Source organism: Ascaphus truei, chromosome 8 (assembly GCF_040206685.1).
Source record: "Ascaphus truei isolate aAscTru1 chromosome 8, aAscTru1.hap1, whole genome shotgun sequence".
NCBI lineage: Eukaryota > Metazoa > Chordata > Amphibia > Anura > Ascaphidae > Ascaphus > Ascaphus truei.
The window spans coordinates 90062280-90090170 of record NC_134490.1 but is presented as its reverse complement, the minus strand read 5'-3'; the positions used below and the strand labels follow the sequence as shown (position 1 = coordinate 90090170).

Here is a 27891-nt window from a genome sequence, read left to right as displayed (position 1 = left end):
ACTGGGGAAAATTACAAGCCCTGGCTACTTCCAGCCCTGATTGGGGGAAAAACCGTCCAGGCCCTTGTAGATTCGGGCTCTGGGAAAACTCTGGTCCTCCAGGAACTGTTACCGCCTAACGTGTGTTCTTTTGACTCCCCATGGAGCATAGAATGTATACACGGCGATGTAAAACGCTATCCGATGGCCAAAATCCGGCTACAGGTAAAAGGTCAGGAGGCTTACCTCGAAGTAGGAGTCGCTCCTTGGCTCCCTGCCCCCGTTGTGCTCGGTCAGGACTGGCCTTTTTTTTCAGACCTAATGGCCCCAGTCTCTCACGAGGAGCCTCCTTCTAGGGCTCAGGAGAACCCTGGCAAACTGTTCCCCTTCTCGGCAGACCTTTTTCCCAGTAGACACCGGGTTCAAAAGACTCGGAAGCAAAGACGCTTGGACAAACAGGACTGGTTGCAGAAATCTGGGTCTCAAGGTGACCATTCTAGTAGTCAGAGGTCACAAGTGATGGCTGGGGATGGCCAAAGGGAGGGGGATATGGGCCCTGGAGATTTACCAGACCTGTACCTCCCTGACTTTCGCCAGAAGCAAAGGGAAGACCCAGTCCTTGCTAGACAGTATGACAAGGTGGTGAAAATTGATGAACAGATTTTAGATGCACACAGGGTGATAGTATTCCCCCATTTTGAGCTATCAAAGGATATCCTATATAGGGTGAATAGGCAGACACAAACAGGGGAGGTCACCAGACAGATATTGGTTCCCAAGGCGTTTGTTAAATCTGTGTTCACTCTAGCCCATACTGTCCCTTGGGGTGGTCACCTGGGCAGGGATAAAACATTGGACCGTATTTCATCCCGATTCTAGTGGCCAGGGATGCATAGTGATATTGCTAAGCTATGTGCAGCATGTCCAGAGTGCCAGCTAACTAGTCCAAAAGGAATAAAACAAGCCCCTTTCCTCTACATTTGGTGTCAGTTCCCTTTGAGAGGATTGGGGTAGACTTGGCAGGACCTCTAGAAACTTCTGCGAAAGGACACAGGTTTATCCTTGTAATAGTTGATTATGTGACAAGATATCCTGAGGCATTCCCCCTGAGAACAGCAACGCGAAGCAAGTAGCCAACAAGTTGTTGGAACTGTTCTCACGGGTTGGACTTCCCCAGGTTAAGTTGACAGACCAAGGTACAAATTTCATGGCTAAACTGATGCAGGATGTCTTAAAGTTACTAGAGGTCAAGTCTGTTCGGACATCGGTCTACCATCCACAGACTGACGGATTGGTGGAAAGATTTAACCGAACTTTAAAAGGGATGCTGAGGAAATTTGTAGATTCAGAGAAGAGAGCCTGGGATGAACTTTTCCCTTTTCTGCTGTTTGCAGTGCGGGAAGTTCCCCAGGCCTCCACGGGATTCTCTCCATTTGAATTGCTCTATGGCCGCCAACCCTGGGGTATCCTAGACCTCCTAAAGGAGTCCTGGGAGGAACAGCAGTCCCCTTCTAAGAATACCCTGCAATATGTACTAGACCTTAGGAAGCGCATAGATGTGGTCGGCCATTTTTCCAGGGAGAATCTTAGATCAGCCCAGGACAGTCAGGAGAGACATTACAATCAGAATGATCGCATGAGTGTTTCACCCAGGAGACCAGGTGATGTTATTGTTACCCAGTTGCGAGAGTAAACTCCTGGCCAAATGGCAGGGCCCATTCGAAGTACTCCGCCATACGGGTGATGTGGATTAAGAGATCGCTCAACCAGTGTCCAGGAAGGGTAAACAAATTTACCATGGGAACTTGCTGAAACCCTGGAAGATGCAGCGGTCTCTATTCATCCACCCGGTGGAGGAGGAACTGGACTTGGGTCCTCAGCCTCCACGGGAGAACATCGTGAGTGACGATAAAATCCCAATGGGTAAACAATTGTCCTCTGAACAAAAAGGGGACTTGTTAGCAATAATTACACAATTCCAGGATGTTTTTTCTGACTTACCAGAACAAACAAACTTAATTTCCCATGCAATCGAGACAGCACCTGGGGTAAAAGTATGTTCCCGTCCTTATAGGTTGCCTGAAAGTCGTAGGGCTCTGGTAGAGAAGGAGGTACAAGAAATGTTACACTTAGGAGTGATTGAGGAATCATGCAGTGAGTGGTGTAGTCCACTAATTATGGTCCCTAAATCCGATGGGAAGGTAAGATTTTGTGTGGACCTCCGAAAGGTCAATGCGGTATCCAAGTTTGACACTTATCTGATGCCAAGGGTGGACGAATTAATTGACGCCCTTGGTAACGCGGAATATATATCCACGTTGGACTTGACAAAAGGATACTGGCAAATACCATTAGAGGAAAAGTCCAAATGCAAAATAGCCTTTGCCACTCCCATGGGTTTATACCAGTTTGTGACAATGCCATTTGGACAGCATGGAGCCCCAGCCACATTTTAGAGACTCGTGGATAAGGTACTGAGGCCCCATAGGACTTATGCCGCAGCCTACCTAGATGACATTGTCATTTATACTAAACACTGGCGGGCCCATCTAAATAGGCTGAAAGTGGTCCTCAAATCTCTAAGAGAGGCAGGGCTCACAGCCAACCCTAAGAAATGTGCCTTGGGTAAGGCAGAAACCAAATACTTAGGGTATGCAGTGGGAGGTGGAAAAGTAAGGCCACTAGCCGACAAGGTAGTTGCCCGTAAAGAAGTTCCGACCCCCCAAACAAAAACGCAGATACGCTCTCTGCTGGGTTTAGCAGGGTACTACCGGCAGTTCATCCCCAACTATTCGGAAGTGGCAGCCCCTTTAACGGACCTCACAAAAAAGTGTGCCCCTACACAAGTGGTGTGGTCAAGGGATTGTCAGAGAGCCTTTGAGGACATAAAAAGGTGTCTAGCAGAGGGTTCCATCCTTAGAAGCCCAGACTTCAACAGCCCTTTTATAGTGCAAACAGATGCATCAGAGATAGGGCTAGGGGCAGTGTTGTCACAACAGTTTGAGGTAGTTGAACATCCTATCCTTTTCCTGAGTAGGAAATTGTTCCCAAGGGAAAAAAAACTACTCAGTGATTGAGAAAGAGTGCCTCGCAGTAAAGTGGGCAATCGAGGCTTTGACGCATTACCTGGCAGGAGTCCATTTTACTATGGTGACGGATCATGCTCCACTGAAGTGGTTAAATAGCATGAAGGATTCCAATGATGGATTGACTAGGTGGTATATGACCCTCCAAATCTTCTCATTTGAGATTCAGCATTGGCCGGGAAAAGAGAACGCAAATGTTGACTTTTTTTCTAGAGAAGGGGTGGATGGTCGGGCTTCAGCCGTGCTTCAGCCGTGCGTAGCCCCAGCCACACACTAACAGAGGAGGAATGTGACAGGGTAAATAAAAGCCACCAGTTATATGCCTGGAAAACCTATGTCTAGTCTGCAGTGCAGCAGTGACTAGGTTAACTTCAGCAGGGAACCTCAGGATAATTAATTGGATCCCAGCTGCCTAATCAAGGTGTGTTAAAACCCAGGCTGTAAACACATGGAGCTGGCTGTTGAGGAGAGAGGAGTAAGCTGCTAAAGAGATTACTGAAACAAGGTCTGAGTAGCAAAGTAGTTGAATTGTGAACTGTCTGTCCCCTGCATAGAAAAAGGGTAGCTACCTTATATATAGACTGTCTGCTAAAGAGAAACTGTTTGTTTGGTTTGCTGAAGAAAAAGCCATTCTTTCTTTTGTTTGCTGAAGAAAACCTATTTTTGTTTTGTGTGCTGTATATCTTTTAAGGCTGAATAAATAAGCCTTGTCAAGAAACCCACGTGTGTAGTTGCATGTACCCTGCAACAGTCTCCAAAACTGAACTTTTATATTTAAAAAAGCCAATGGAAACCAGAGATACAGCTAAGATACCGATTAAGATAGCAACAGCCCCAATAAAATATTTAGGAATAAAATTAGAAGCAGATCTGACAAACCTTTATGAAAACAACATCAAACCGGTAATTAAAAAGATCTTAGAAGAGCTAAGGTCATGGATGTCCTTCCCACTGTCCCTCTTTGGAAGGATATGTGTTATTAAAATGATAACTTTTGCAAGATTACTATATCCACTACAGACCCTGCCCCTCTTACTTAAACACAAAGACGTCAAAGAATTAAACAAGGGGATAAATTAATTTATATGGAATGAGAAGAGAACAAGAATAGCCCTAAACAAATTACAGATGACAAAGGAAATGGGAGGAACAAATATCCCAAATATTAGAGAATATAACTTGGCGTGCATTCTGAGACACGTGGGAGACTGGATATTGGACAGGGAATTGTATTCCACTCCATAAATTGAGAAGCAATTCCCTGACCAATACTCGCTACCCGAGATCCTCCATATAGAGTGGAACAAATTACCCCAGGAACTCAGGTAAAATGTATTAATCAGAGACAAAGTTATGACATGGAGAGCAACAAGGAAAAAGTTCAACTTATCTCACTCGTCCTCTAGATTTCTACCTGTCCTAGGAAACCATAGGTTCCCCCCACGGAATGACAACAAAAATTTCTATATATGGGATAAAAAAGGGATTAAATGCCTTGGCCATATTATTAATGAGGAGAAACAAGTCTTTATGTCTTACCAAGAAGTGGCAACTAAATATGATCTCCCTGAGAATCAAATATACTCGTACATCCAACTGTTATTTATGGCAGAAGCCTCCAAGACTATAAAAGACATATTTTGAAACATAACGCCTTTGACAGCCACTTTATGCAGGATAAGACCCCCAAACACTCCTTAGCAGAAATATATAAATTAATCAGAGACAAGGAAATGGAAAAAAATAACAGCAAAAATGTAAAAGCCTGGCAACAAGACTTTAAGGAAGTGCAGACAATGGAAGACCTGGTGGTGGGATATACTAGAACTCGTAAAATAATAGTCTCTGAAAGCTGGAGAGAGATGCAATTCAAAATCATGCATCGAGCATATATCCCTTTTATGAGACAGGTGAAAAATGTAGACGTGGACACTACTAAGTGCCCCAAATGTAGACAAGAGAGGGCTAACCTCAAACACTGCTTCTGGGAATGCGAGAAAATCTCGATGATTTGGGATCAAATATTAAAATTTATCAAGACTGTGACAAAGGTGGAATGGGAAAAACACCCGCTACCCATGCTAATACGGAACCATGGCAAATTAGGATAAATAGAAATAACAAAGCACTCCTTCCAACAGAGATGATTCTCCTAACTGCTAGGAAGGCGATCATGATAAAATGGCTGGAACCAGAAGCCCCAAATATGGAACTAATTAAATCCCTTTTAATCAAGCTCATTACATAGACAAAATAAATGAAAACCAGAGAGAAAACATTTCAGGGACTAACTTCCGAAATAAATGGGACCTAATCATAATATCCTTCCCAAAAAAGGACCAGACTAAATTCCACGAGATACCAGAAGTAGAAGAACACTCCCAAAAATAGACCACCCCATCCCAAAGAAAGAAAGAAAACAACTGTATTAAAATCCATAATCCAAATACAGAAACCAAATTGATTATAGTAAACAAAATAGATAGAGAAGATCCAAATAATGTTATCGCCTGTTGGCGATTAGTTTATTAAGCGCTCCCAGTTTTGATGGAGTGCCCAGGGCTTTTAGAAGTCCAAGTTATAAAGGAAAAAGGAAAAATCAGGTGATACTTACCAAGATTCTACTGTAAGGGTCCATAGCAGAAAATGATACAAAACATCTGCAGCCTCTCTCTATATATTTTATGTGATACATGACTGTATAGAGGTATATATGTATAGATACTGTATGAACAAATAAACGTGTATGTATACGTATGTAACGCGGCGGGAAAACTAATACATGTACCTATATGTATGATTTGTAAATGTATACACTTGAATAAAAAAAGATATAAAAAAAAAAAAAGGACAGCCCTGTAAGCAGGAAGTTGCCGAGCAAAGTTTCAGCTCATGCGGAGTACATTCAACGCACATACCTTTTGTCTTCCTCGTTACCCTTTTTGGGCCGTGAAAACCATGTGTTTTGGCCGATAAAAAAAAAAATGATGACGTCACTTAAAGGCAATGAAAGCACAGCCAATCAGAATGGCTTTGCTTCAATTGCCTTTAAAATGACGTCATTAAAAGAAACATGGCTTGCCTCCCATGGTACGGTATCCAATCAGAGCGTGGGAACTCCATCCCAACTCTGATTGGCTCTAGTTACCATGTGACAGAGGCTTGGAGGGAGAGCGGATGTGACGTCATTGAAAGCCTGTCAAATGGTACTAGAGCCAATCAGATTAGGGATAGACTTCCCAACGCTCTGATTGGCTACCATACCATGTGAGGCCGGCCATGTTTCTTTTCATGACGTCATCTTAAAGGCAATTGAAGCAAACCCATTCTGATGGGCTGTGCTTTCATTGCCTTTACGTGACGTCATCATTTTTTTTTCCTCGGCCAAAACACATGGTTTTCACGGGCCAATCAGGCTCGTGGGAACCATGACGAAAATGTGACGTCATAGACCTTTAAAAGCCTATGTCGTCTCATTTTGAAGGCAGACACCGAGGAGGAAGGACCTCCTACAGAAAAAGGCCAGGGCGTGGCCGTAGAAGACATGAAGACCCCGGAAGAGAGCCGCAGATAGAAGAAAGAAGAATACAGATGAAGATGGATTACAAATAGAAGACCCGTGGATTGTTTTGGATTTTTATTTTAATGTTTATTATTTTATGGTTTTTTATTTTATGGGTTCCTGTGCATGCTGGATTGGTTCGAGAGTAAGCTGTTCAACGGGAGTCGGTGAGTGGGTCAAGTAATGGTAAGTGAACTAAAGAAATGTATTTTATTTAACTTGTTCTTTTTTTTAAAGCTTTTTTACATGTGTTTTTATTTATTTTTGGTATATAATTTCTTGCCACTGTATGTATATATGTATGTATGTATGTATGTATGTATGTATGTATGTCTAGATCGATATATACATACAGGGTAAGAAATTATGTTGTTTTAAAAGCTTGATTTGCTGTGTTTTAAATTATTTTAGCTATGCTGCTATGCATAAATGTGTGTGTCATGTATTTTAAAATTAGATAGATGTAATTTTTGCTATTGTATGATGTACTTTAGGTCAGAGTGAGGCTTGCTTTTGTATATTGTATTCTTGTTGGTAGTTATATTTTTTCAGAGGATAACTTGTTCTGTTCAACGATTGAATTAGTTAATTTTTTAATTGTTAGGGATGGAATGTAAATTGTTTAGGGATTTAATTAATGAATGCTAATTGATTTGCGGTTACTGAATTGGTTTAAATAGTATACTTGTTTGGATGTATTGTATTTTGTTTGGAATATGTTATTGTTAACATTCATTTGCAGAATGTATATGGTGCATAGATTGTATGCATCATGTATACAATGTAAATGCAATGTTTTCAGTGGCATTTGTGGCTTTTGATTGGCATTTGAGGATTTTGATTGGAAGATCCGATTGGATTATTAAAGGAAATGGATTTTATTGTAGTGTGTCTGTATGGAGAAGTGGTATTTGTAGTACAGCATGTTTTTGATAACCCTTCTACATTTATTTGTATATTGGTTCATCATGTGTGTATATAGTTTTGTTATATATATATATATATATATATATATAGTTGCATGATGAAGCCACTGAACAAATGAATGGGTGATGGGTGGGTATCGGGCCAGTGTGGCTTAACCCCTTAATTACCTTTGTGGTTATTATCCGATAAGGTGTTTAAGGGGTTAATTGATATCTGAATGTAATTACAATGTATTGGCTATGTATTGGCTATGTATTTTGTGGGCAACGAAAGACAAGGATGTGGCTGGCGACGGGGGCTTCTTATTGATGAGGTCAGTAGTACTTTATTTATTTTAATATGCTAGTTAATGTGTTTAATAATGGGCAAATAATCTATTATCCCTATCTGGATAATAGTTATTTTGCACATTATTGTACTGTAGGTGTTAGGGTGGGGGGGGGATGTTTGTATTGAATGTATAGGCCAGGTTTATTTTTTTTACATTCAGGGTTGGTTCCTTGGTTCTGCGTGAGACCTCTGGAGACCACCTGCGGTCTCCTCGGGTATCTCATGGTTATCAGGCTGGTGTTCCACGGGTGACACCTGCGGGGATGAAGCGGGGGTCCCATATCTGTGGGGGCACCGCGGATCCGTAATCTGCGGGGAAGAACCGGTGGTCCCACATCCGTGGGGGCACCGCGGACCCGTAGGTGCAGGGATGAACCGGTGGTCCCACATCTGTGGGGCACCACATACCCATAGTGAGCACTCGTGAGTTCCACAGACCCCCGTGAGAACCACCCGAGGGCCCGCAGACACCTGTGGGTATGACCCGGGGCTCCCAGACATCCGCGGGCCTAACATGGGGACCCAATTGTGGCCCACGGTGTCCCAAGGAGACCACGTGGGGGCCATGGCGCTTGGCGGGACCCACCAACAGGCCTCCAGAACCTGTGTGAAACAAGTTGCTGGTACCCTGTAGGTCTGTCAGGTGACCCGCCAGCCCGCCGGGGACTCGCGTGGGGCTGGGGTATGAACCCTGTATGTAAAAGAATAAATCATGTAATGTATTTAATAAATAGAATGATGTTTAATGTGGGGCTGTGTATTGTTTTTATTGTGGGAACTGGGGGTGGGGGGAGGGGGTATTGGCCGCAAGGGTATGTGGGTAGGCCTCCCTTGTGGGTAGTGGGTGAGGGTGGTTAGGCCTCACGGGGGGGGGTTAGTGTGGGAGGGTATGTAGACCTCCCGAGTGGTGGGTGAGGGTGGGTTAACCCCTTAATGACTATAGCGGTTAATAACCGCTATGGTGATTAAGGGGTTAGGGGACATTACATTGGATGTTTTTATTCTTGTGTCTGTTTTGCAGCAGCGGAGGGGGCATGAACATGATGAAGATGAGGATGGCCTTCATCGTGGCAGCCGAACATGGGTGAGTGCTATATGTATTTAATGTATTGATTTGTGTTGATGTATTTAAAATGGGCACATTCACTATTATCCATTTGTGGATAATAGTAATTGTGCCCATTACTATACTGTATGTGTTAGGGGGGGGTTATTTATAAGTATGTATGTGTTTTTACATTCATTTTGGGGGGGCACATAATTGGTACTGCAGGCCTGCGGGTAACACCCGAGGGCCCCCGCCGGCCTACAGTATCATTGATGTGCATATATGTGTATGTTAGGGGTTATAGGGGTTGTTGGGGTAATATATATATATATATATATATATATATATATATATATATATATATATAAACCATAATACTGAGTTAAGTTATGGTGAGTAAAAAAAGTGACAAAAACCCTCCACAGGAAAGCAAATATGCAAATATAGTTGTATGCTCATCTGCATGTCTTAGGCAGGTCTGCAACCCCGCCTTTCCCCATTATCATCCAGCATACAGCACTTCCACTGCAGCAAGGGATTCTGGGAAATGACATGCAAATGAGCACACAGTGTCACTTTTTGCCTCAATAACCATTTTTAACATGGTTCCCTATAGGCTTAAGCTTGCTGCATGGTCACAGCCTTGAGCACAGCCAGGGCTAAGGTGCATACCCAGAAAACCACCCACAGACAGCTGTTTCGACCTTGATGGGTCTCATCAGTGTGGGGTTAATTTTACTGGGAATGCCAGAGAGGCTATGGGATAGGCTAAACCATAATACTGAGTTAAGTTATGGTGAGTAAAAAAAGTGACAAAAACCCTCCACAGGAAAGCAAATATAGCTGTATGCTCATCTGCATGTCTTAGGCAGGTCTGCAACCCCGCCTTTCCCCATTATCACCCAGCATACAGCACTTCCACTGCAGCAAAGGATTCTGGGAAATGACATGCAAATGAGCACACAGTGTCACTTTTTGCCTCAATAACCATTTTTAACATGGTTCCCTATAGGCTTAAGCTTGCTGCATGGTCACAGCCTTGAGCACAGCCAGGGCTATGGTGCATACCCAGAAAACCACCCACAGACAGCTGTTTCGACCTTGATGGGTCTCATCAGTGTAGGGTTGATTTTACTGGGAATGCAAGAGAGGCTATGGGATAGGCTAAACCATAATACTGAGTTAAGTTATGGTGTGTGCTCATTTCCATGTCATTTCCCAGAATCCCTTGCTGCAGTGGAAAAAAAATGTAATTGAAATAGGACACATATGCTGTGAAAAAAGTGAAAAAGTGTCAAACAAATGTTCAGAAATGATGAAAAACAATCCAGTATCAGGAACAGTCTTTACGGGGGAGGCAAACGCTTCAGCAGTGATCAAGCCTGACCACAATAAATGCAAAAAAACAAAAAGAAAGAAGCGCCAGCTCCGTGATGTAATAAGGAAAATAAATGAGATTTATTGAGAGGTAGAGTGGTCAATAGGACCTATGCTCTCAGGTGAGATTAAAGAGCATACAATTAAAACATGTGGTTGCAAATTGTGGCAGTGAACAAACAGTGTGAGGTATAAGATCAGAGGCAGGAGAGTGGGGCATCAATAGTTAATGAAGCAAACAGTGAGGGTAAGTCATCTATACCAAATGCAGTCCATGAACAGCCATGTGGCACAAGCAGTCAGAGTATAATTGTCACCAATAGAGAATGTCCCTTCTCAGATATTGAATATGGTGTACTGACTGCAGACCTTGTTGGACACGAAACTGGTTCCTTAGGCATTGCCCCCGCTACACGGACGAGAATCCTCCCCTCAATGGCGCCGGGCCCGCTGCGAGGGGGGGCCACAGTGCTCGGGCAAGAGTTGCTCCTGCTCTCAATAGAATTGAGAGCAGGACTCGCGTCGAGTGATTAGGCACGCCCCCCAGCAGTTCAGCCAATGAGGGCGAACCTGCCGGGTGACGTCGTGGCCGTGCCCCCCTCACTCCCCCGCCACGCCCCCCGGTCTCTCTGCCTGCAGTGAGCTGCAGACCGGGGAATTGGCTGAACGGGGCGCCAATCTCGCAGGCGCGCTTTACAGCGGCGTTACCGGAGCCTTAGCCTTACACGTGATGTCCGGTTCCGCTGTGGGATAGTAATGCCTCCTTGCACGCTGAAGATGAAATCCCTCCTGTGTGAGTGTAAGCTTCCGCGTATCAGACCTCAGTCAAAGCTAGAGGTCTAGAGTGGATACGCTGTGTTGAAAACGCTGCTGCTTCCTAGTATCAAGCCCACGATCAGTACTCCGCCTCCTCATACTGCGTCACAGCGTCACAACGCTCCAACGCGTTTTCGTCACTTTCTCAAGGATGAGAATGCTAAGCTGTGATAGTTGATTATAGCCACGAAATCAGCTGCAAGCAATCTCAGTCGTCAGCTGCATGTCGACAATTAACCATTAAATAACACATGAAACTTGGATAACCATGATGATTGATTAATAAACCAACCCCCGTTATAATAGCTTGTTATAAATGGTCACAGCTTTGAGCACAGCCAGGGTTAAGATGCATAGCCAGTAAACCAACCCCACACTGATGAAACCCATCAAGGTTGAAACGGCTGTCTGTGGGTGAGTTTACTGGTTATGCATCTTAACCCTGGCTGTGCTCAAAGCTGTGACCATGCAGCAAGCTTAAGCCTATAGGGAACCATGTTAAAAATGATTTTGAAGCAAAAGGTGGCACTGTGTGCTCATTTGCATGTCATTTCCCAGAATCCCTTGCTGCAGTGGAAGTGCTGTGTGCTGGGCTATAATGGTGAAAGGCGGGGTTAGACAGAACTGTCTAAGACATGCAAATGAGCATACAGTAATATTTCCAATTGCTGTATGCTTTGCAGTGGAGGGTTTTTGTCACTTTTTTTACCCACCATAACTTAACTAAGTATATATATATATACTTGTACCTTATTTATATATATATATATATATATATATATATATATATATATATATATATATATATATATATATAACACAAAAATTAAGTAGCGCTAAAGAGGATGTGAAATAACCCTAATAATTGATCAATTATAATAACATATTTAAAATATTTAAGAAAAATAAAATTACCACAATTTAACCTAATAATATCTACAAACCATAACGTGATAGTGAGAAAAAAAAGGAAAAATACAAAATTAATTTTCCACTCAACCAAAAAATCCAGAGAGAAATATAGTCCCAATAGGTGAACCTGGGCTATTTACATCCACTCTGCAAACATGGGACCCACCCTACCACCGCAGATGACCACAATAGAGATTTCTCTCCCACGAATGGTTCTGTTTAAAATCCTGTATGTGCACATTCTTATCGGTTGCTGATCTTTTAAATAAATGTACCTTATTTTTTACTCAGTTACGTGCTATGGAGCTTGCGCTTTTGTTTGTTTTTGTGTATATATATATATATATATATATATATATATATATATATATATATATATATATATATATATATATATATATATATATATACTGTATTGTAACTTACCAAGTTTCTCTGTATCCCCTGAGACCACATGCTCAGGTAGTCCCACTACCTGGGAGGTTACTATAATGGAGCTAACCATCTCCTCTACAGAGCCCAGGTGCAAAGGGACAGTTGGTTCCAGTACAGTTTTCAGGGCCTGGGCAGCATGGTGTGCTGCTTCTTTTAAACTTTGTGTTTGCTGTCCGCCCAGTGCTTCTTCAGCGTTTCAAGTGAGTGGACAGCATTCCCCAGGGATTTGAGGCACTTCAGGATGGCATCCCAAATCCCTGGCATCTCCGCAATGCTGATTTTTTAGCCAAGAGCTCCTACTAATTTGGGGTGGGGGATTAATTAAAATGTCGAGCTCCTCATCCATATGTTTTTTACTTTGGATCTTCACATTAGCAGCAAGACGAGAATCAGTGCCAGAGGTAGACACCAGTCAGCCATCACTACAGTTTAGCAATTTTAAAATGTCTAAGTTTGTTTGTAATTTGTATTTATTTGGCATACGTTTTACCAATGTATGTGTAGTTTATTGAGAGCTCGCCTCAGACATAAAAATCCACGTTAATAGCACCGCAACTTTGACGAACGGACATTATTTTTGTATCTCATTAGCTTAGAGCAGGGGTTTTCTAGCTTTTTTTGGTTAATGAACCCTAAGTGAAATTCTGAGTAACTCCCAACCATGTGTAATAGCAACTTTAGTAGAGGAGGTTGAAAAAAGTTATGAGTCCATCAAGTTCAGCCTATGCTAAATGTAGACGACACATATTTAATTCTATATCCATACTTACAGTATATTGATCCAGAGGAATGCAAACAAAAAACCCCAGTGAAATATCATCCAATGATATCTAAGGATATAATAAGGATATATATATATATATATATATATATATATATATATATATATATATATATATATATATATATATATATATATATATATATATATCCGTACTTATAGTATATTGATCCAGACGAAGGCATATATTTTTAAAATAAACTCCCTACAATAAAACATAACTAATATCTTTGGTTTAAAGACCAAATGCTCATATTCAATCTGCAGTGGAGCCAATTTTTCTTGTCAGGAAAGATTTCAGCACTATTGAAATTAATGGGGCTAAAAACGTCCCTGATTAAATGGGGGTTTGACAGCATATTTAATAGCAGTCAGCTTTAAAAATGTTGGACACGCACCAGAAATACAGTAATTAATACCACTGCTCAGTTTTGTTACCCATTATAGCCCCTCTAAACATCATTAACAAAATAATTAACTCTTAATGTTTTTAGTAGTTTGGATTATAGAAAAATGGGTACAGGTATAAAACAAAATTAAAAATAAAGCAGTATGTTATTCTGCTGATTTTATTCTGACTAAAGTAATGTTTCACCCATGAGGAAATAGCTTTGTGATGTTCCAATTATATTGGATGCTCATTATGCCATGCAGTATGTTAATTTTCAAGGTTGCCCGTTTTATTCCTCACAAATATGATTTGCTGCTTTAACATTATCATTTCCATGTGAAGATGAAAAAGAAGTGAGTTTACTCTGTTGTTCATCTGTCTAGCTGGTCAGTGAATTACCCTAAATGTTTATACCATCTAATAATCATTTTTAGTAGACACTAGTTTTAGATTTAACTGTAAGAGTTATGTTCCAATTTACGATTGAATGACACCTTTAATTGTAGAAGTCTTGAAAAAGTCTATGCACCAAAGATCAGTAGTCTGCTTTGAAACCTCAAAGGTTCTTATTACTCTTTGAAACCTTGGAGTTCTTGTCTGTTCCCTGTGGACTTGCCTGGCTGCTTACAGCAAATTTCCAATTACATTGCATATTTTTTTAGGCACCACATTTTGCACATGTCATGCTATATCACTGGAAGCTGAAAACTGTTCAAGGATGTCATGCCATTTCTATATAAAAAAAAAAAATTCCGAGGAATATATAGTACAATAATACGGACTGATGTAATGAAACATAGAAAACTTTCAAAACTGTGGATACCAAAACTTATACATTTCGAGAGTAATAAATGACCAATCTGTGCATAAGTATAATAAAAAATATTTTTTCTTAGAACTAGAAAAAAAGTGAAACTTAGTACTAAATATCATCCCTGCAATGTCTTTTGAAAGGCACTTTAACCGTAAGCAAAGGAGAAAGATAAAACGAATTTGTAAAATGTTAACTGAAACATTATAATTTTAAGGTATATTCATTATATTTGGTTACATATCAACTCATTGACAAATCTTATTAGTGTTTTGAAGATCTACTGTATGTACTGTATACAAGTGAATCAAAGTTAACACTTAACTCATTCATTAAATATGTGGTCCTAAGACCACAGTGAATTAATAGAGATAGCATGTTTAGGGCCTCATGCAGAGAGCAGCGCTATTTAAAATCTCGCCATTTTTCGGAGAAAATCACGCAAAAACCAGCAAAAAATGGCGAGGTACAAAAAACGCGCCATTTTTTTTTTCTATTTGAAAATCTCGCCGCGCGGCTGGCGAGAACCTACATCTCGCCAGTTTTAAAAATATCCTAATGCAGAGAGGCGCGAACGGCATCTAGCGGCTGTTCGCGCCAATAAAATGGCGCGATTTTCTACAATTTGCTCCGCCAAGAAAAGTTGTCAAGAAGCTGGAGCTCGCCGGCCATAGCAAAGGAAAAAAAAAATGCGCGATTTTTTTTAACACATTTCTGCAGCGCGCATCTCTTCATTTTAAACTCGCCACACGAATTCATGCTATAAATTGCAGAATTCGCACATTTCTGCATATGGAGAATAAAACTCTCCAAAAAAGCTACTTTTTATTACCCTCGCCAATTTTTAAATTCGCTGCTCTCTGCATAGGCCCCTTAGTAGGTTAAATGTAGAGGATTGATTACATTTTTTAATTTCAGACAAGTTGAAGTACGTATGTATGTAGTTTTATTTACACTGTATAGTGGCAACAATGTACTCAGCACTTTATATAATTGTCATGATAATATCATGAGGTCTGTATTTTGGTAAACCTGGTGCTTCAGGGGTTAATGAGCTTTTGAGGGTTAGAAGTTAAAAATACAATATATTGGGTTTATGACAGGTCCAGGCTTGCCATGGGTGGGTGCTGGGTTTCAAACAGAACTTAATTGGTGGGTTATCACATATGGCCCACTAAAAGTACTGGACGGGTTGTATGGAGCTGAGAGAGTCTCAAGATAAGAATATGTGTTGCCAGAGATGAGTGAATTATGGTTCTCCTGACACTAACATAAACAGGACACTAGTGGAGGGTTTTACGGCATGCCAGGGGTGTGAGACTATCCCATATCATCCAAAAGATATCAAATATGGAATCATGGACTTTACAGCGATGCTGAAGTATAACATTTTGATATTTGCATTCATGACAGAGAGATGAACGTGATAAGACCAGATATGGGAAGTCTAGCACATAAGAAGGGACAGATATTATTTTTTTGCTCTGTTTTATGGGTAAGGCAGTCATGTTTAGTCTTGTCGGGTCCGCCATGAACACATGAATGTATTAATTTAGCTTACGTGTGTAAGTATTACAGAAGTGAAGTTATGAGTGTGGTTACTGTATATCCTGAGGCAAATGCAAATGTCGTTTGGATGGAGTTTTTTTTTCTTTGTCATAAAACCGATAATTTCAGAGCTGATTTACGACAGGGGTTGGTTTATGTTAATTCAATGGGGGGGGGGAGGGGAGGATTGTCCTTAAAGAGTAGCAAAAGATTATGAAAATCCGATTTCAACAGAAGAATGTTCGGACCAAACACGTGATATCTCATGTTCTGTACCAGTGACCTCTCTGGGAGAAAACATATGACATATGCTAATGTATAGGGTTTTCTTTTATGCTATATCCTTATTATTTTGAGAAAATGTTCTGCATTTATTGTAATTGTATGTTCTTGTAATCCTTTTTTTTTGTATTCTAAGCACTGTATTTGTATATATATAGTAAAACACTTAATAAGTAATGCTTTGGGCTCTGAATGAGTTGTTGGACGCTCTGGAGAGAGTATTTACATTTTCGGACACCTTTTGCTACAACGGATTTTGTGTGATAAATTGCATACTTTTTTCTACAATAAACAGGGACCTGGGACCCTCGCAAATATTCATTTTACATCTCATTTTTAATTGCCTACTTCGGGTGGTAGCAGCATACTGTATCAATATGATTGCAAATGAGTAAGGGGTTAATATGAACTCATCTGAGATACCTTGCGCAGGTTAAAGGTGAGTTGGCTAGAGTAGCCGTGTGTACAGTATTAACCCTGATTGCATATCTAAATCACGTGCCCAATTGTGTGCTGTTCGTGACGGTTGTACAGTATATGGGGACGAATTTAGGGGAGATATTACTCATCTGAGGGACCTTTGCGAAGGTGAAGGGTGGGGCAGCTTGCGAGCTGTGTATTAATCCTTGTCCTTTATGGGAGATTTTGTCTATATAAGGGACATCTGTGGAGGTGAAAAGTGGGACAGATTGCGAGTGGAGTATTAACCCTTATCCCGTAATGCTGGTCAGGTGCTCTGGGGGCAGGGGGGGGGTGACGTATGTGACAATAATGAACAGGCTATTATATAACAAAAAGTGCAACAAACATAAAATCATACACTAGGAAAGGAATCCCAGCCTTGTAGAGTGTAGAATCTAAGTGGTATGTTGGGCAATTTACAGAGACAGTAGAAGAAGGAGTATGTTCAGTTCATAAGAGTTCCTGGCTAGCATTACTGGTAGGTGTCTCAGTTGGTGTGGGGAACAGTGGCCATGAGTCCAGGCTATTGAAATGCTTAATTCAAAGGATGTGCTTTGAAATTTTATTTAAAGGTGGCAAGAGTATGTGCTTTCATTTTTAAGGGGCATACGTATTCCATATTACCCGAAGCAGCCACTCCATTCGTTTCCCTCTGGTTATTCTAATTACAGATGAAACTGTTGGTTTTGCCCAGATTCGGAGGAATTCCATGAACATGTCAGGGAAAGACCTCCACAGTTACTAATATGGCCCATCGGATTAAGACAGCGGGAGTGCCTGCATTTGAATGGGACTCACTCTGTGTGAATCCTACCTGGCTGTGAGACCCATTAAAATGCAGACCCCCCCGCTGTGTTAATCTGATGAGCCATTACAGCATCTATGGACTATGCTGCAGAGTGTTTACGAGATACTTGTGGTTTTTCCTCAGACGCTGGGCCAGAACCGACCGTTGCATCTGTACGCTATCATCATTAGTCAAAAGCGGAAAAAACAATAATTACCAGATTGTATTACATATAAAGAAAATAGGATACCAATGGATTCATTTTTATACAGAAAGCAAATAAAGTTACCATTTCACAGGTTTGAAATATTTATTCACTCTTAACCCCTGCAGTGCCAATGTGGTCAGCTATTCACTACAAAGCCAATGTGTTGCATTCTAATCTGGCAATAAGGGCATTCTTCTTTCTCCTACTAAGTGAGACTGTCTCTTCAAATGAATTGACTATTGTTTTTGTTCTTGACAAAGTTCTCAGCTTCTTAAATGTTTTATTTTTAACATCTGTTTCTCTTGCATGTTTTACACCTTGCTCAAGTGTTTGATGGTACCTGTTGACACATCAGGATTTGAATCTGCGCAGCATAAGTCTATTGTTGATAACAGGCACATTAACATTTTATAGGGAACTAAAATAGCTTTGAAGAGCAGTTGTTTCATTCCTCTGAAGTAGCCAGCAGGATATAACATGAAAAAAGATCGATCTCAGCTTGCGGCAATTTGTGAACAAAAATGATTTCGACCTGCAGCAAGTTCCATTTCCCATACTGACATTAAACTTCTGTCAGATGAACAGATGTGTTTTATTGCAGGTAATCCCCAATCAAAAGCCTTCAGAGGTGAGAGTACATAAGAATGAAAGTGTCCTTTAAATTCTGAACATTCATTTCATGTCCACAAGGGAACCACAGTGAGACCTTGCAACAAAGGCCACTGCGGGATATATACAAAAAGGACACTTGTGAGAAGCTTTTTAAACAGAATACGTTTTCCATTAAAGGTTGATATCTAGAATTAGCACAGCAATGTACCCCATGAAAATTCTGAGCAAGGAAAGAGCTTTTGAACTGAATATAATTGTCTGTCCTTGAATGCTAGAGATGTTGGTTGTCAATAAACAACAACACGCTAATGCATGCATATATGTATGCTATTTATATTTCTGTAAAATTACTGCAAAATATACCTTTTTTTTTACATTTTGCTATTTAAATTCAAATGATGGATTTATCATAGCAATGACCCTTAACATGTTAATCTCTATTTAAATTATTTCACCCAGTCTAACATGGATATAGATATAGCCATACATACAATATAAGGTTAGAGATGGGCAAACCAGTCCAAATCTGTTTCCCTGAATTCCCCATTTTTTTAGACCAAATCCATCCCCCTAAAAAAAAAATCTGTCTACGTATTGGGTAAAATAAATCTTCTGAGCGGTTTCAGCAGAAGCCGCCATTGGATACAGTGTATTGTATGTATTGTATGTCTTTATTTATATAGCTCCCAAAGTGTACTCAGCGCTTCACAAAGAATATAGTACAGGGAATTAAAATGATACAATAAGTGCAGCAAAATCAGACAATAGGAAAGGAAATCCCTGCCCCGAAGAGCTTACAATCTAAGAGGTATGGTGGGAGACTTACAGAGACAGCAGGTGAGGGAATAAGTGCTGTGTATGGCAGTGCTTGGCCACAATGGGTGGTAGGAGTGGCTGAGTGTGGGACAGTAACCATGAGTGCAGGCTGTTGGGATGCTTAACTTGTGGGGTGAGATTTAAGGTTAGTCAGTATTAAATCAGAAGGTTAACACCATTTACAGGGGAAGAGATGTCAGGCTGCATGGGTGATATCAGGTGTGTCTTGGTTCAGGTTTAGGGTAGATTCCCAGCAGCAGGAAGGAGTGTGTGGTTTTTAAGAATCCCCACTCAGATCCCATATTAAATCCGAAATCCGCACTGCGGATTGTTAAAAATCCACACTTACAAATCTGCTCTCTCTCCCCCCTGGGATTTAATCAGAGTGCAAATTTTTAACAATCCGCCATGTGGATTGTTAGTTATTAAAAAAAGAAAAGACTGGAAAAGGCAGAATGCCCTTTTTGAGACTGAACCGGAGGATCTGAGGGGGACCCAAATCTGCAAAAACAATGATAATAAGGATAGACTTTGATCAAGCAAATGTGTGGGATAAATCCTCTTTTAGCCCTTCTTTTTTTAGAAAATGGACAAAGTTGTAGGAACATAAAAACTTTTTAAAAAGCACATGGTTCAAAATAATACATGAAGGTTTCCGGCAAAGATGGTTATCTGTGTTTCAAGCTTAGTGTTTGAAGAACAAGTGTTTCCTACTATTACAGGCCTCGAGGAAAAAATATATATTTTGATCTCAAAATTGTTCTATACAAATCCTAAACTACTCTATCTTTATCATTCCTGTCAAGTGCTTTACTTCACGGGTTTGAATGACTTAGTGTATGACAGCTCTTTAAGCAGTTATTCTGCTTTGGAGAGGCTCTAAGCATTGATGTGAAAACAACCAAAGTACACTTTATTGGAGAAATGTAAATAGGGTAAATCACAATCCATCTATTTAAGTTTGCCGTAAATATGTACTGTCAGCACTAAGACTATTAACATATATTCTCTCATAGACATCAACTGCTACTGTTAATGTGGTGGTGACGGATGTGAATGACAATGGACCAGTCTTTGATCTCTACTTGCCTAGAAATCTCTCAGTTCAAGAGGAAGAAGTGAATGCTTTTGTGGGTCAAGTCAGGGTGAGTGTACCATGCTTTTAAATATTATGCTCCTGACAGTAATAATTTAGGCTTTTAGTGCTAGTTGTAATACTTACAATATTAATCAAATTAGTAGCATGACAGTTTTATGTTTTTTTTTTTTTAATCTTTTATCTTATATCAAGCTATTTGCTTATATTTTACTATTTCTTATAGAAATGGGTAGTGAATGCTTATGATATAACTGGATATGGAAGCATATAAATAACTCGGCATCTAAGAAAGACCTCCTGGATAATTAAGAAAATGGGGACATGATAGGAGGGCAAGGTCCCTATAAGAGGACATGGTTAAATAGGTGAATAGTTAGTTAGTTAGGAAAAGCAAGTGAGAGTAGGTGGGTGAAAGTTAAGTGGTTTAAAGGAGGTTATGGCAAGGGTAGCACTCACTGGTCCAGAAGTGGGGAAGTTCCAGCCCACCAGCCCAGATTAGGTGGGGTATGATTTATTTGTGTTTGATGTAAAATAAACAAGCAAGAATTGGGGGAGTACGAATTATATACTTTTTTTTTCAAAGCTAGCATGTGGGCTTGATCAGATTGCACCTGGGCTTTATACAATATGGTGGCAAGCCCTGGCTAGGGTAGTGGGTCTGTCGCTATACTTCCATTGGCTTTGGCAATCAAAAAGTGGATCCTGCTAGTGGGGTGGGCCTGTCGCTGTCCTTCCAATTGTGATTAAAAAGTGGGTCCTGCTAGGCAGCATAGCTTGTGGGTTTAAGTGGCCTGAGGCTAAATACAGAATGATGGAACAAGAAAAAACCCGGGCGCTCCATGATGCAATTCTAGAACAGGGGAAATGTGTCAATGGATGTTACAACCTTATAAACAAAGGTTCCCTCTGGTTCGTCTTCTTATCCTATGGCTCTGACCCCAATAGGATCCTTATCCAGGATCCTTGTTTGTACAGGGATATAGAGAAAAAGAGGGGGAGCACAGGTTGAAGACTTTGGGGTATAAATGGTATATTAATAGATATTTGTGGGTGTGCTTGAAAAGATATATAAAATCATTTACACGGCCTTGTGTAAATGCTCTCACAGCAAGGTTTACTTTTCTTTGTGTTCCCTTGGTTGATTTCCTTCTTCTTTTCAGGGCTTGGTTTTCTTCCTGGATTTTTTCAACAGTCTTCGGCTTGCAGTGAGGATGTCTCCCTCGGAGTGAACAGATTGAAAGACAGTTGTTTAGAGGTGGATACAGCCAGTATTTAAATAATCCAAAACGTTTAACTCTAAACAGATATATATATATATATATAAAAGGCAGTAAATACTGCCAGCACTCACACGGGCAAGTGTGAGTATAATCCTTGGGGAAGGTATCTTTATATCCGAACTGATCTTCACAAGTGGTGATCTGTAGGTGTGATTAGGGTCTGGTGTATAATAATAGATGTGAATCAAATAATACTCACACGGCCTTGTGTGAGTAGATACACAACAAGGTATCTTAAACTTGAATATTTTCTTTCTTTTATTCAGGTTCCTGATCTTCTTCCTGGTTTTCTTCTATGGTGTTCAGCTCCCAGTTTAGGAAATCCCCCTCGGTGTGAACACATCTATTATTATACACCAGACCCTAATCACACCTACAGATCACCACTTGTGAAGATCAGTTCGGATATAAAGATACCTTCCCCTAGGATTGTACTCACACTTGCCCGTGTGAGTGCTGGCAGTATTTACTGCCTTTTATATATATATATATATATATATATATATCTGTTTAGAGTTAAAAGTTTTGGATTATTTAAATACTGGCTGTATCCACCTCTAAACAACTGTCTTTCAATCTGTTCACTCCGAGGGAGACATCCTCACTGCAAGCCGAAGACTGTTGAAAAAATCCAGGAAGAAAACCAAGCCCTGAAAAGAAGAAGGAAATCAACCAAGGGAACACAAAGAAAAGTAAACCTTGCTGTGAGAGCATTTACACAAGGCCATGTAAGTGATTTTATATATCTTTTCAAGCACACCCACAAATATCTAATAATATACCATTTATACCCCAAAGTCTTCAACCTGTGCTCCCCCTCTTTTTCTCTATATCCCTAAATACAGAATGAACATGGAGGGGAAGGCAGTGGCAGGCCCTGGCTAAAGTGGTGAATCTGTCAGTGTACTTCCAATTGGCCTTGACGGACAAAAAGAGGGTCATGCAAGGCCAGCACGGCTAGTGGTTGTGTAAGTGATGTTTGATGTGGTTTCAATAGTCAGGGAAGGGCAATCTGATCAGGTATTATTTAGTGATGATGTAATTTCAATAAAGCCCCTGTCATGTAACATACATATCAGAGTGTAATTTGAAGTTATTGATAAATGAACAATAACTTGACTTTTTTCGGTAGTAGTTCTAATTCTTAATGATTTTATTTTTATTGTCATTAAGTTGCATTGTCAAAATCATACTAACTTTGGCTTTTATTGTTGTATCTAAAAAGAAATCAATATGTACATCAATATAAAATTGTTTTCTGAACCTTTATTGTAAATCATTTAAAAAATCTAAGCCTAATAAACCCTTAGAAATATATATCTATGTTTTGCTCATATCACGCCACTTGATCATAAATATATGGAGTAATCAAACTTTTCCTCATTCTAGAGTGTTATACTTTTGTAAACACTGAATATGAATGTGTATGGGGGGGTTTAAATGAGTCTAGCTCATCTTCCCCCCCTTTATCGCAGATCGGGTCCCCTAAGGTGTTCTGGGGTCTGGCTAGGTGTCTCTGTGTGGTGCATACCTGCTGCAACAGGAGGGCCTGAGTCTCCCGCGATGACATGGGGGATAACAGGAACAGGTTACTGGGGTGAATGCCTTCGTTCTGGTTCAATGGTGCAGCGCCTCCATCTATAGTAAGCCCCAGGAATGCGGGGTGGAATCCTTACCACAGAGTTTCCTCATAGGGATGAGAGATTCCAGTCTCACACAAGGTTATCTTAAAAGCATCAGTCTATTTATTCTCTTGGGCAGCAGCAGCAGCCGACAGGTACAGGTGATGCACAGTCCACTAACTGTTCTCCCTTGTGATGTTCCCTGCCACCACTCTGGACCAAAGGCATCCAGAGTGGGGCTAGCTCTTCCCTCACCCCCTTCGCAGGGTGAGAGGTATTTGGTTCCACCTCACTAACTGTAGCTAGATCAGCTCTACTCATGAGCTGACCACTCCTCTCCTCCTAACTCACTATCACTACTGTCAGACTGACAGAACACACACTAAATAGGAACTGCACTGCTCTTTTATGATCTCAGCAGGCACCGCCCCTGTGTCTCCTGCTTTGAAACAGGGTCAGGTGACCTACCTCCACCACTCAGGGCAGTGCTTGAAGTGGGGGAAACCCATGATAACTCCTGGCAACCTGCCCTTACCAGGGATTATACCAGTAGGAGGATAGAACTATAGCCCCATTTCTTACCGGGGCTACACGAGTAAAGTAAACCAGTTGATTAGCATGTATTTTCTAGTATTATTTTTCAAGTTTGATTTTCGTAAGAGCTGGAAGGTTATTATGGACATGATCATCAGTGTGTTGCTGACTGCAATTGCAACTACTGTACCATTGGGGAGCCAATAGGCAATGTTATTGGAATACACAGTGTTGCTACTTTTCTTTGATTCAGTAATCATTTTTTTGCCACTGTAGCATTGCTAGAGCTATTATAGTAAAATATATTCTGAATTGGCTGTCTGATAATGGTAAGATCACAGCAGTGCAGGTAATCTTTTTAAGGGAAGGGAAAAACTAATTTAATTTGAAGATGTGAATTGTAAATATCTTTTTTAGCTTAGGCAAAGTAAAAGACATGAAAAACAATGTTTTTTTGTTGTACTACCAGCATATATGTATGTTTAAAGATATATTCAACATTTCTATGGATAAATCCAAATGTACAAGTGCATTAGGTGAAATAAACACTTGTATGACAACATACATACACTTCTAATAATGTTTTAAGATACTGGGGCCAATAATTGGTAAACTGTCCTATTTCATAATAAGACAGTTTCCTGTAACGTACTGCAAGACACCTCCGATAACATTCAAGTGAATGGCCTGTGATATGTCTTCCTTTGCTGGAAGGTGTTGTATGAAATAGCAGCACTTCGTAAATATATTGGCCTAAATTGTATTTCTTTTTACAAAATACTGTATTGTTTACCATGAGACATGGATGCTACTGTATTCCAAAATACTGATGTATTTTGCCATCTTAATACCTTACCAATATATAGAGGTTTGACTGAACTTAAAAGGCAAAGGGCCTCATGCAGAGAACAGCGCTATTTGCAATCTCGCCATTTTCCGGAGAAAATCGTGCTAAAAACAGCTGAAAATGGCGAGTTAGGAAAAAAGCGCCATTTTTTTTTCTATTTGAAAATCTCGCCGCGCGGCTGGCGAGAAACTACATCTCGCCAGTCTGAAAAATATCCGAATTCAGAAGGGTGCGCTCGCCATCTAGCGGCTGTTTTTGGCGCGATTTTCTCCAATTTTCTCCAATAAGCAGGAGCTCGCCGGCTATAGGGAAACAAAAAAAAATGCGCGATTTTTTTTTCTCCCTTTCAGCTGCGCGCATCTCCTCATTTACAATTCTCCACGTGCAGTAATGCTAAAAATAGCGGATTTCGCCCATTTCTGCATATGGAGAATAAAACTCTCCATTAAAGCTACTTTTTCTTAAACTCTCCAATTTATTCTAGCGCTACTCTCTGCATAGGCCCCAAAGTCTGTAATCGGCCAAGTATTTTTTTTAAATCCCTATTAATGTAACTAATATGAGATTCCTTTTTTGTATACATCTGGGTAGAATGCTTATTGCAGATTTTAGGATGATGAATTGTGTTTGTAAAAAGTAGTATTTGTCTGTAAACAAATTAACATGAAATAAAAAGAAAATGAACTATATAATATAATTGTTTTTTTTCAGTGGATTTGAGCAATTTATTTTTTTTACAAAATCTCGGTATTACCTTTTTAATCAGTTTGCTGCTTTGATACCCCAGGAATTAATAACAATAATGGGACACATTCAATTGGAATGAAACATTACAATTTCAGTAGTATGATAAAGAATGATTTGTCATATTGCAATATTCATTGCATGTCATCATGAACGTGTGCTTTTTATAAATCCCATTTCCGTGTATTTTGGCTTTTATAACCCAGCTTTTTATGGAAAATTGAAGATAGAGGACCTGCGGCTAGAACAATTTCATGGTGATATGGGGTTAGATTGGTAATACAGAGTTTGAATAATTTAGTGTAGATTATATATTAGAAATGAATTATACATTGTGCAGATTTCCAGTCCTAATTATTAAAGCAACATTATCCTGCTGGTCTCTTTCAAATACAAGTACTGATCATTTTTGTAATCAAGGATTGCCTGTAATGGATGATGGTATAGTCTTTCCCTTAAGTTAATAAGTAGAAAATGTTGTAATAGTTTAAGGCTGTTGTTTTCAACCTTTTTTGGTCAGGGAACCCTAGAATTCGATTGTGAAATTCTGGGGAACTCCAACTCTCGCCCCTGTCTCTCGCCAACTCCCCCTCGCCCCCATATATTGTGTTGCTTCCCCCTCACACTCTCCCCCTTATGCTCCCTCTCCCCCACACTTTCTCCCTTACGCTCACTCCCCCTCTCTCTTCTATACACACACACACACTATCCCTTACACACACACACTCTTTCCTTTACACACATACACATACACTCTTTCCCTCACACACACAGAAACACACACTCTCTCTCCCTCCTCCGTATAGACACAGAAACACACTCTCCCTCCCCCACACACAAACACAGACACACACTCTCCCACTCTCTCACACAGAAACACACAGACACACACTCTCCCCCCCCCACACAGACACACATATTCTCTCTCTCACTCCCTTCCCCCCCCCCCACCCACACACACACTCTCTCCCCCACACAGACACTGTCTCTTTAAAGGAGCCGGTGCTGAGAGCATGCGCAGATCTTTCCTCTCCCTCCTGTCAGCCGGAAGTTGACGGCAGAAGTAGAGAGAGAAAGGATAGCAGTGACCGGGTGGCTGCTGCTTACCTCGGGAGCTGACAGGTCACTGCTATATGGGGCTGCCACCACACCGCAGGGTCTGGACAGCTGGGAGAGTTGTCCTTGCTCTCCCCTCCTGGCGGCTGTGGAAACCCTGAGGGGCACTAGCAGAACTCCGGGGTTCCGCGGAGCCCTAGTTGAAAATCACTGGTGTAAGGTCTCAAAATGTCATGCTCTACTTGCATACACATTAATATACATTATTTTTGTATAGATTGATAGTCTTTTGCCTTTACATGGATTTTGTTTTGCCAGAAGTTGGTTGTCCTATTTTCTACCAAAATTAGGCATGCAGACCACAGGTGGTGTGTGTGTATGTGGGGGTAATTCTATATCCACTGGAGTGGCTGTTTGAGCCAAAATACCAATTGAAGTCACTTGGACCTCTGATGTAATAGGGATCACCCAGGGTTGAAAAAATGTGCTGTCTACAGTAAAGAGCTGCATCAATTTATCTTAGAGTATGAAGGTAGTGGGAGCTCCAACAGTCCCGGAATTATAATCAATTAATCTCAATCAAAATATCATAGAATTAAGGCTTTTCTTAAGGAGTGGGTATACTACTAGGTGAGTGACTATATCTGACATTTCTTAGGCCTCCTGAAGGTAACCGAAAAATTATGTTCTCACTTTGCCGTACTACATTGGAGACAATTTGTATAATAAAAGTCTAAAGAACTCACCAAAGTTTGTAGTCAATCTTGTAGTCAATCTTGAAAGATCTTCATTATATCTCACCCACTCCTAACGCCAAATGAATTCTTTGAAGGCGTGTCCAGCCACAGATATAAGTCAGAACAGCAACAAAAAAATGTAAAAATGCACAAAGAAGCGCACTGCCCAGAAAAATAGGGAGACAGGTGGTAAAACAATATGAAAAATGTATTGCCCAATCAACATTACAAAAATGAGGTATGAAACATCAATTTATCTGAGACCCTATTTCAATAGACAGATTGTCATTCAGACTCAACCACTAATTGAGCTAGCTGTGTAGGGATATCCTGAAACCCTAAAACCCTGGCCTGTTGGCGGCCCTTGAGGACAGGAGTTTGGCACCCCTGACTTAGACAAACAATGAGTCAGGTTATGTACAAAACTAAGCGAAACCCTGTTTTTATCTGCTAAATTAAAGGGATAATTAGATTCAGGTGTTGAAATAATTAGGTAGATCTTCAGTGGTGAGTTTGGGAGGCCCCACCCTATGTAAATATCAGAAAATTTGTGAGTTTATTCTCTGCCTTATAGGCGTGTGGAAACGATCAAAATAAATCTCAGAGGACCTCAAAACAATAAGTCGAGAGAGTTAAAACTCATTTCTAAGGATTTACGGTTCCATCCATCCACTGTCAGACAGATGGAGAAAGTTCAAGACTACAGTCCTTCTACCTAGGAGCGGTCGTCCTACCAAAAACGCAGTTAGAACAAACGGCAAATCCTCCAAGAAGTCACAAATAAACCCAGAGTAACATCCAA

General features: G+C 40.5%; 1 protein-coding gene across 2 annotated transcripts in view; it reads left to right on the top strand.

Annotated features, from left to right (window-relative positions):
• Positions 1-27891, top strand: part of PCDH15 (protocadherin related 15) — a 1763546-nt gene that overhangs the window by 1062144 nt on the left and 673511 nt on the right. For both annotated transcript variants that reach the window (XM_075612935.1, XM_075612934.1), the window contains exon 19: positions 20187-20315. In XM_075612935.1, coding sequence (XP_075469050.1) covers positions 20187-20315 — 129 coding nt within the window. The remainder of the gene's footprint in view (positions 1-20186; positions 20316-27891) is intronic.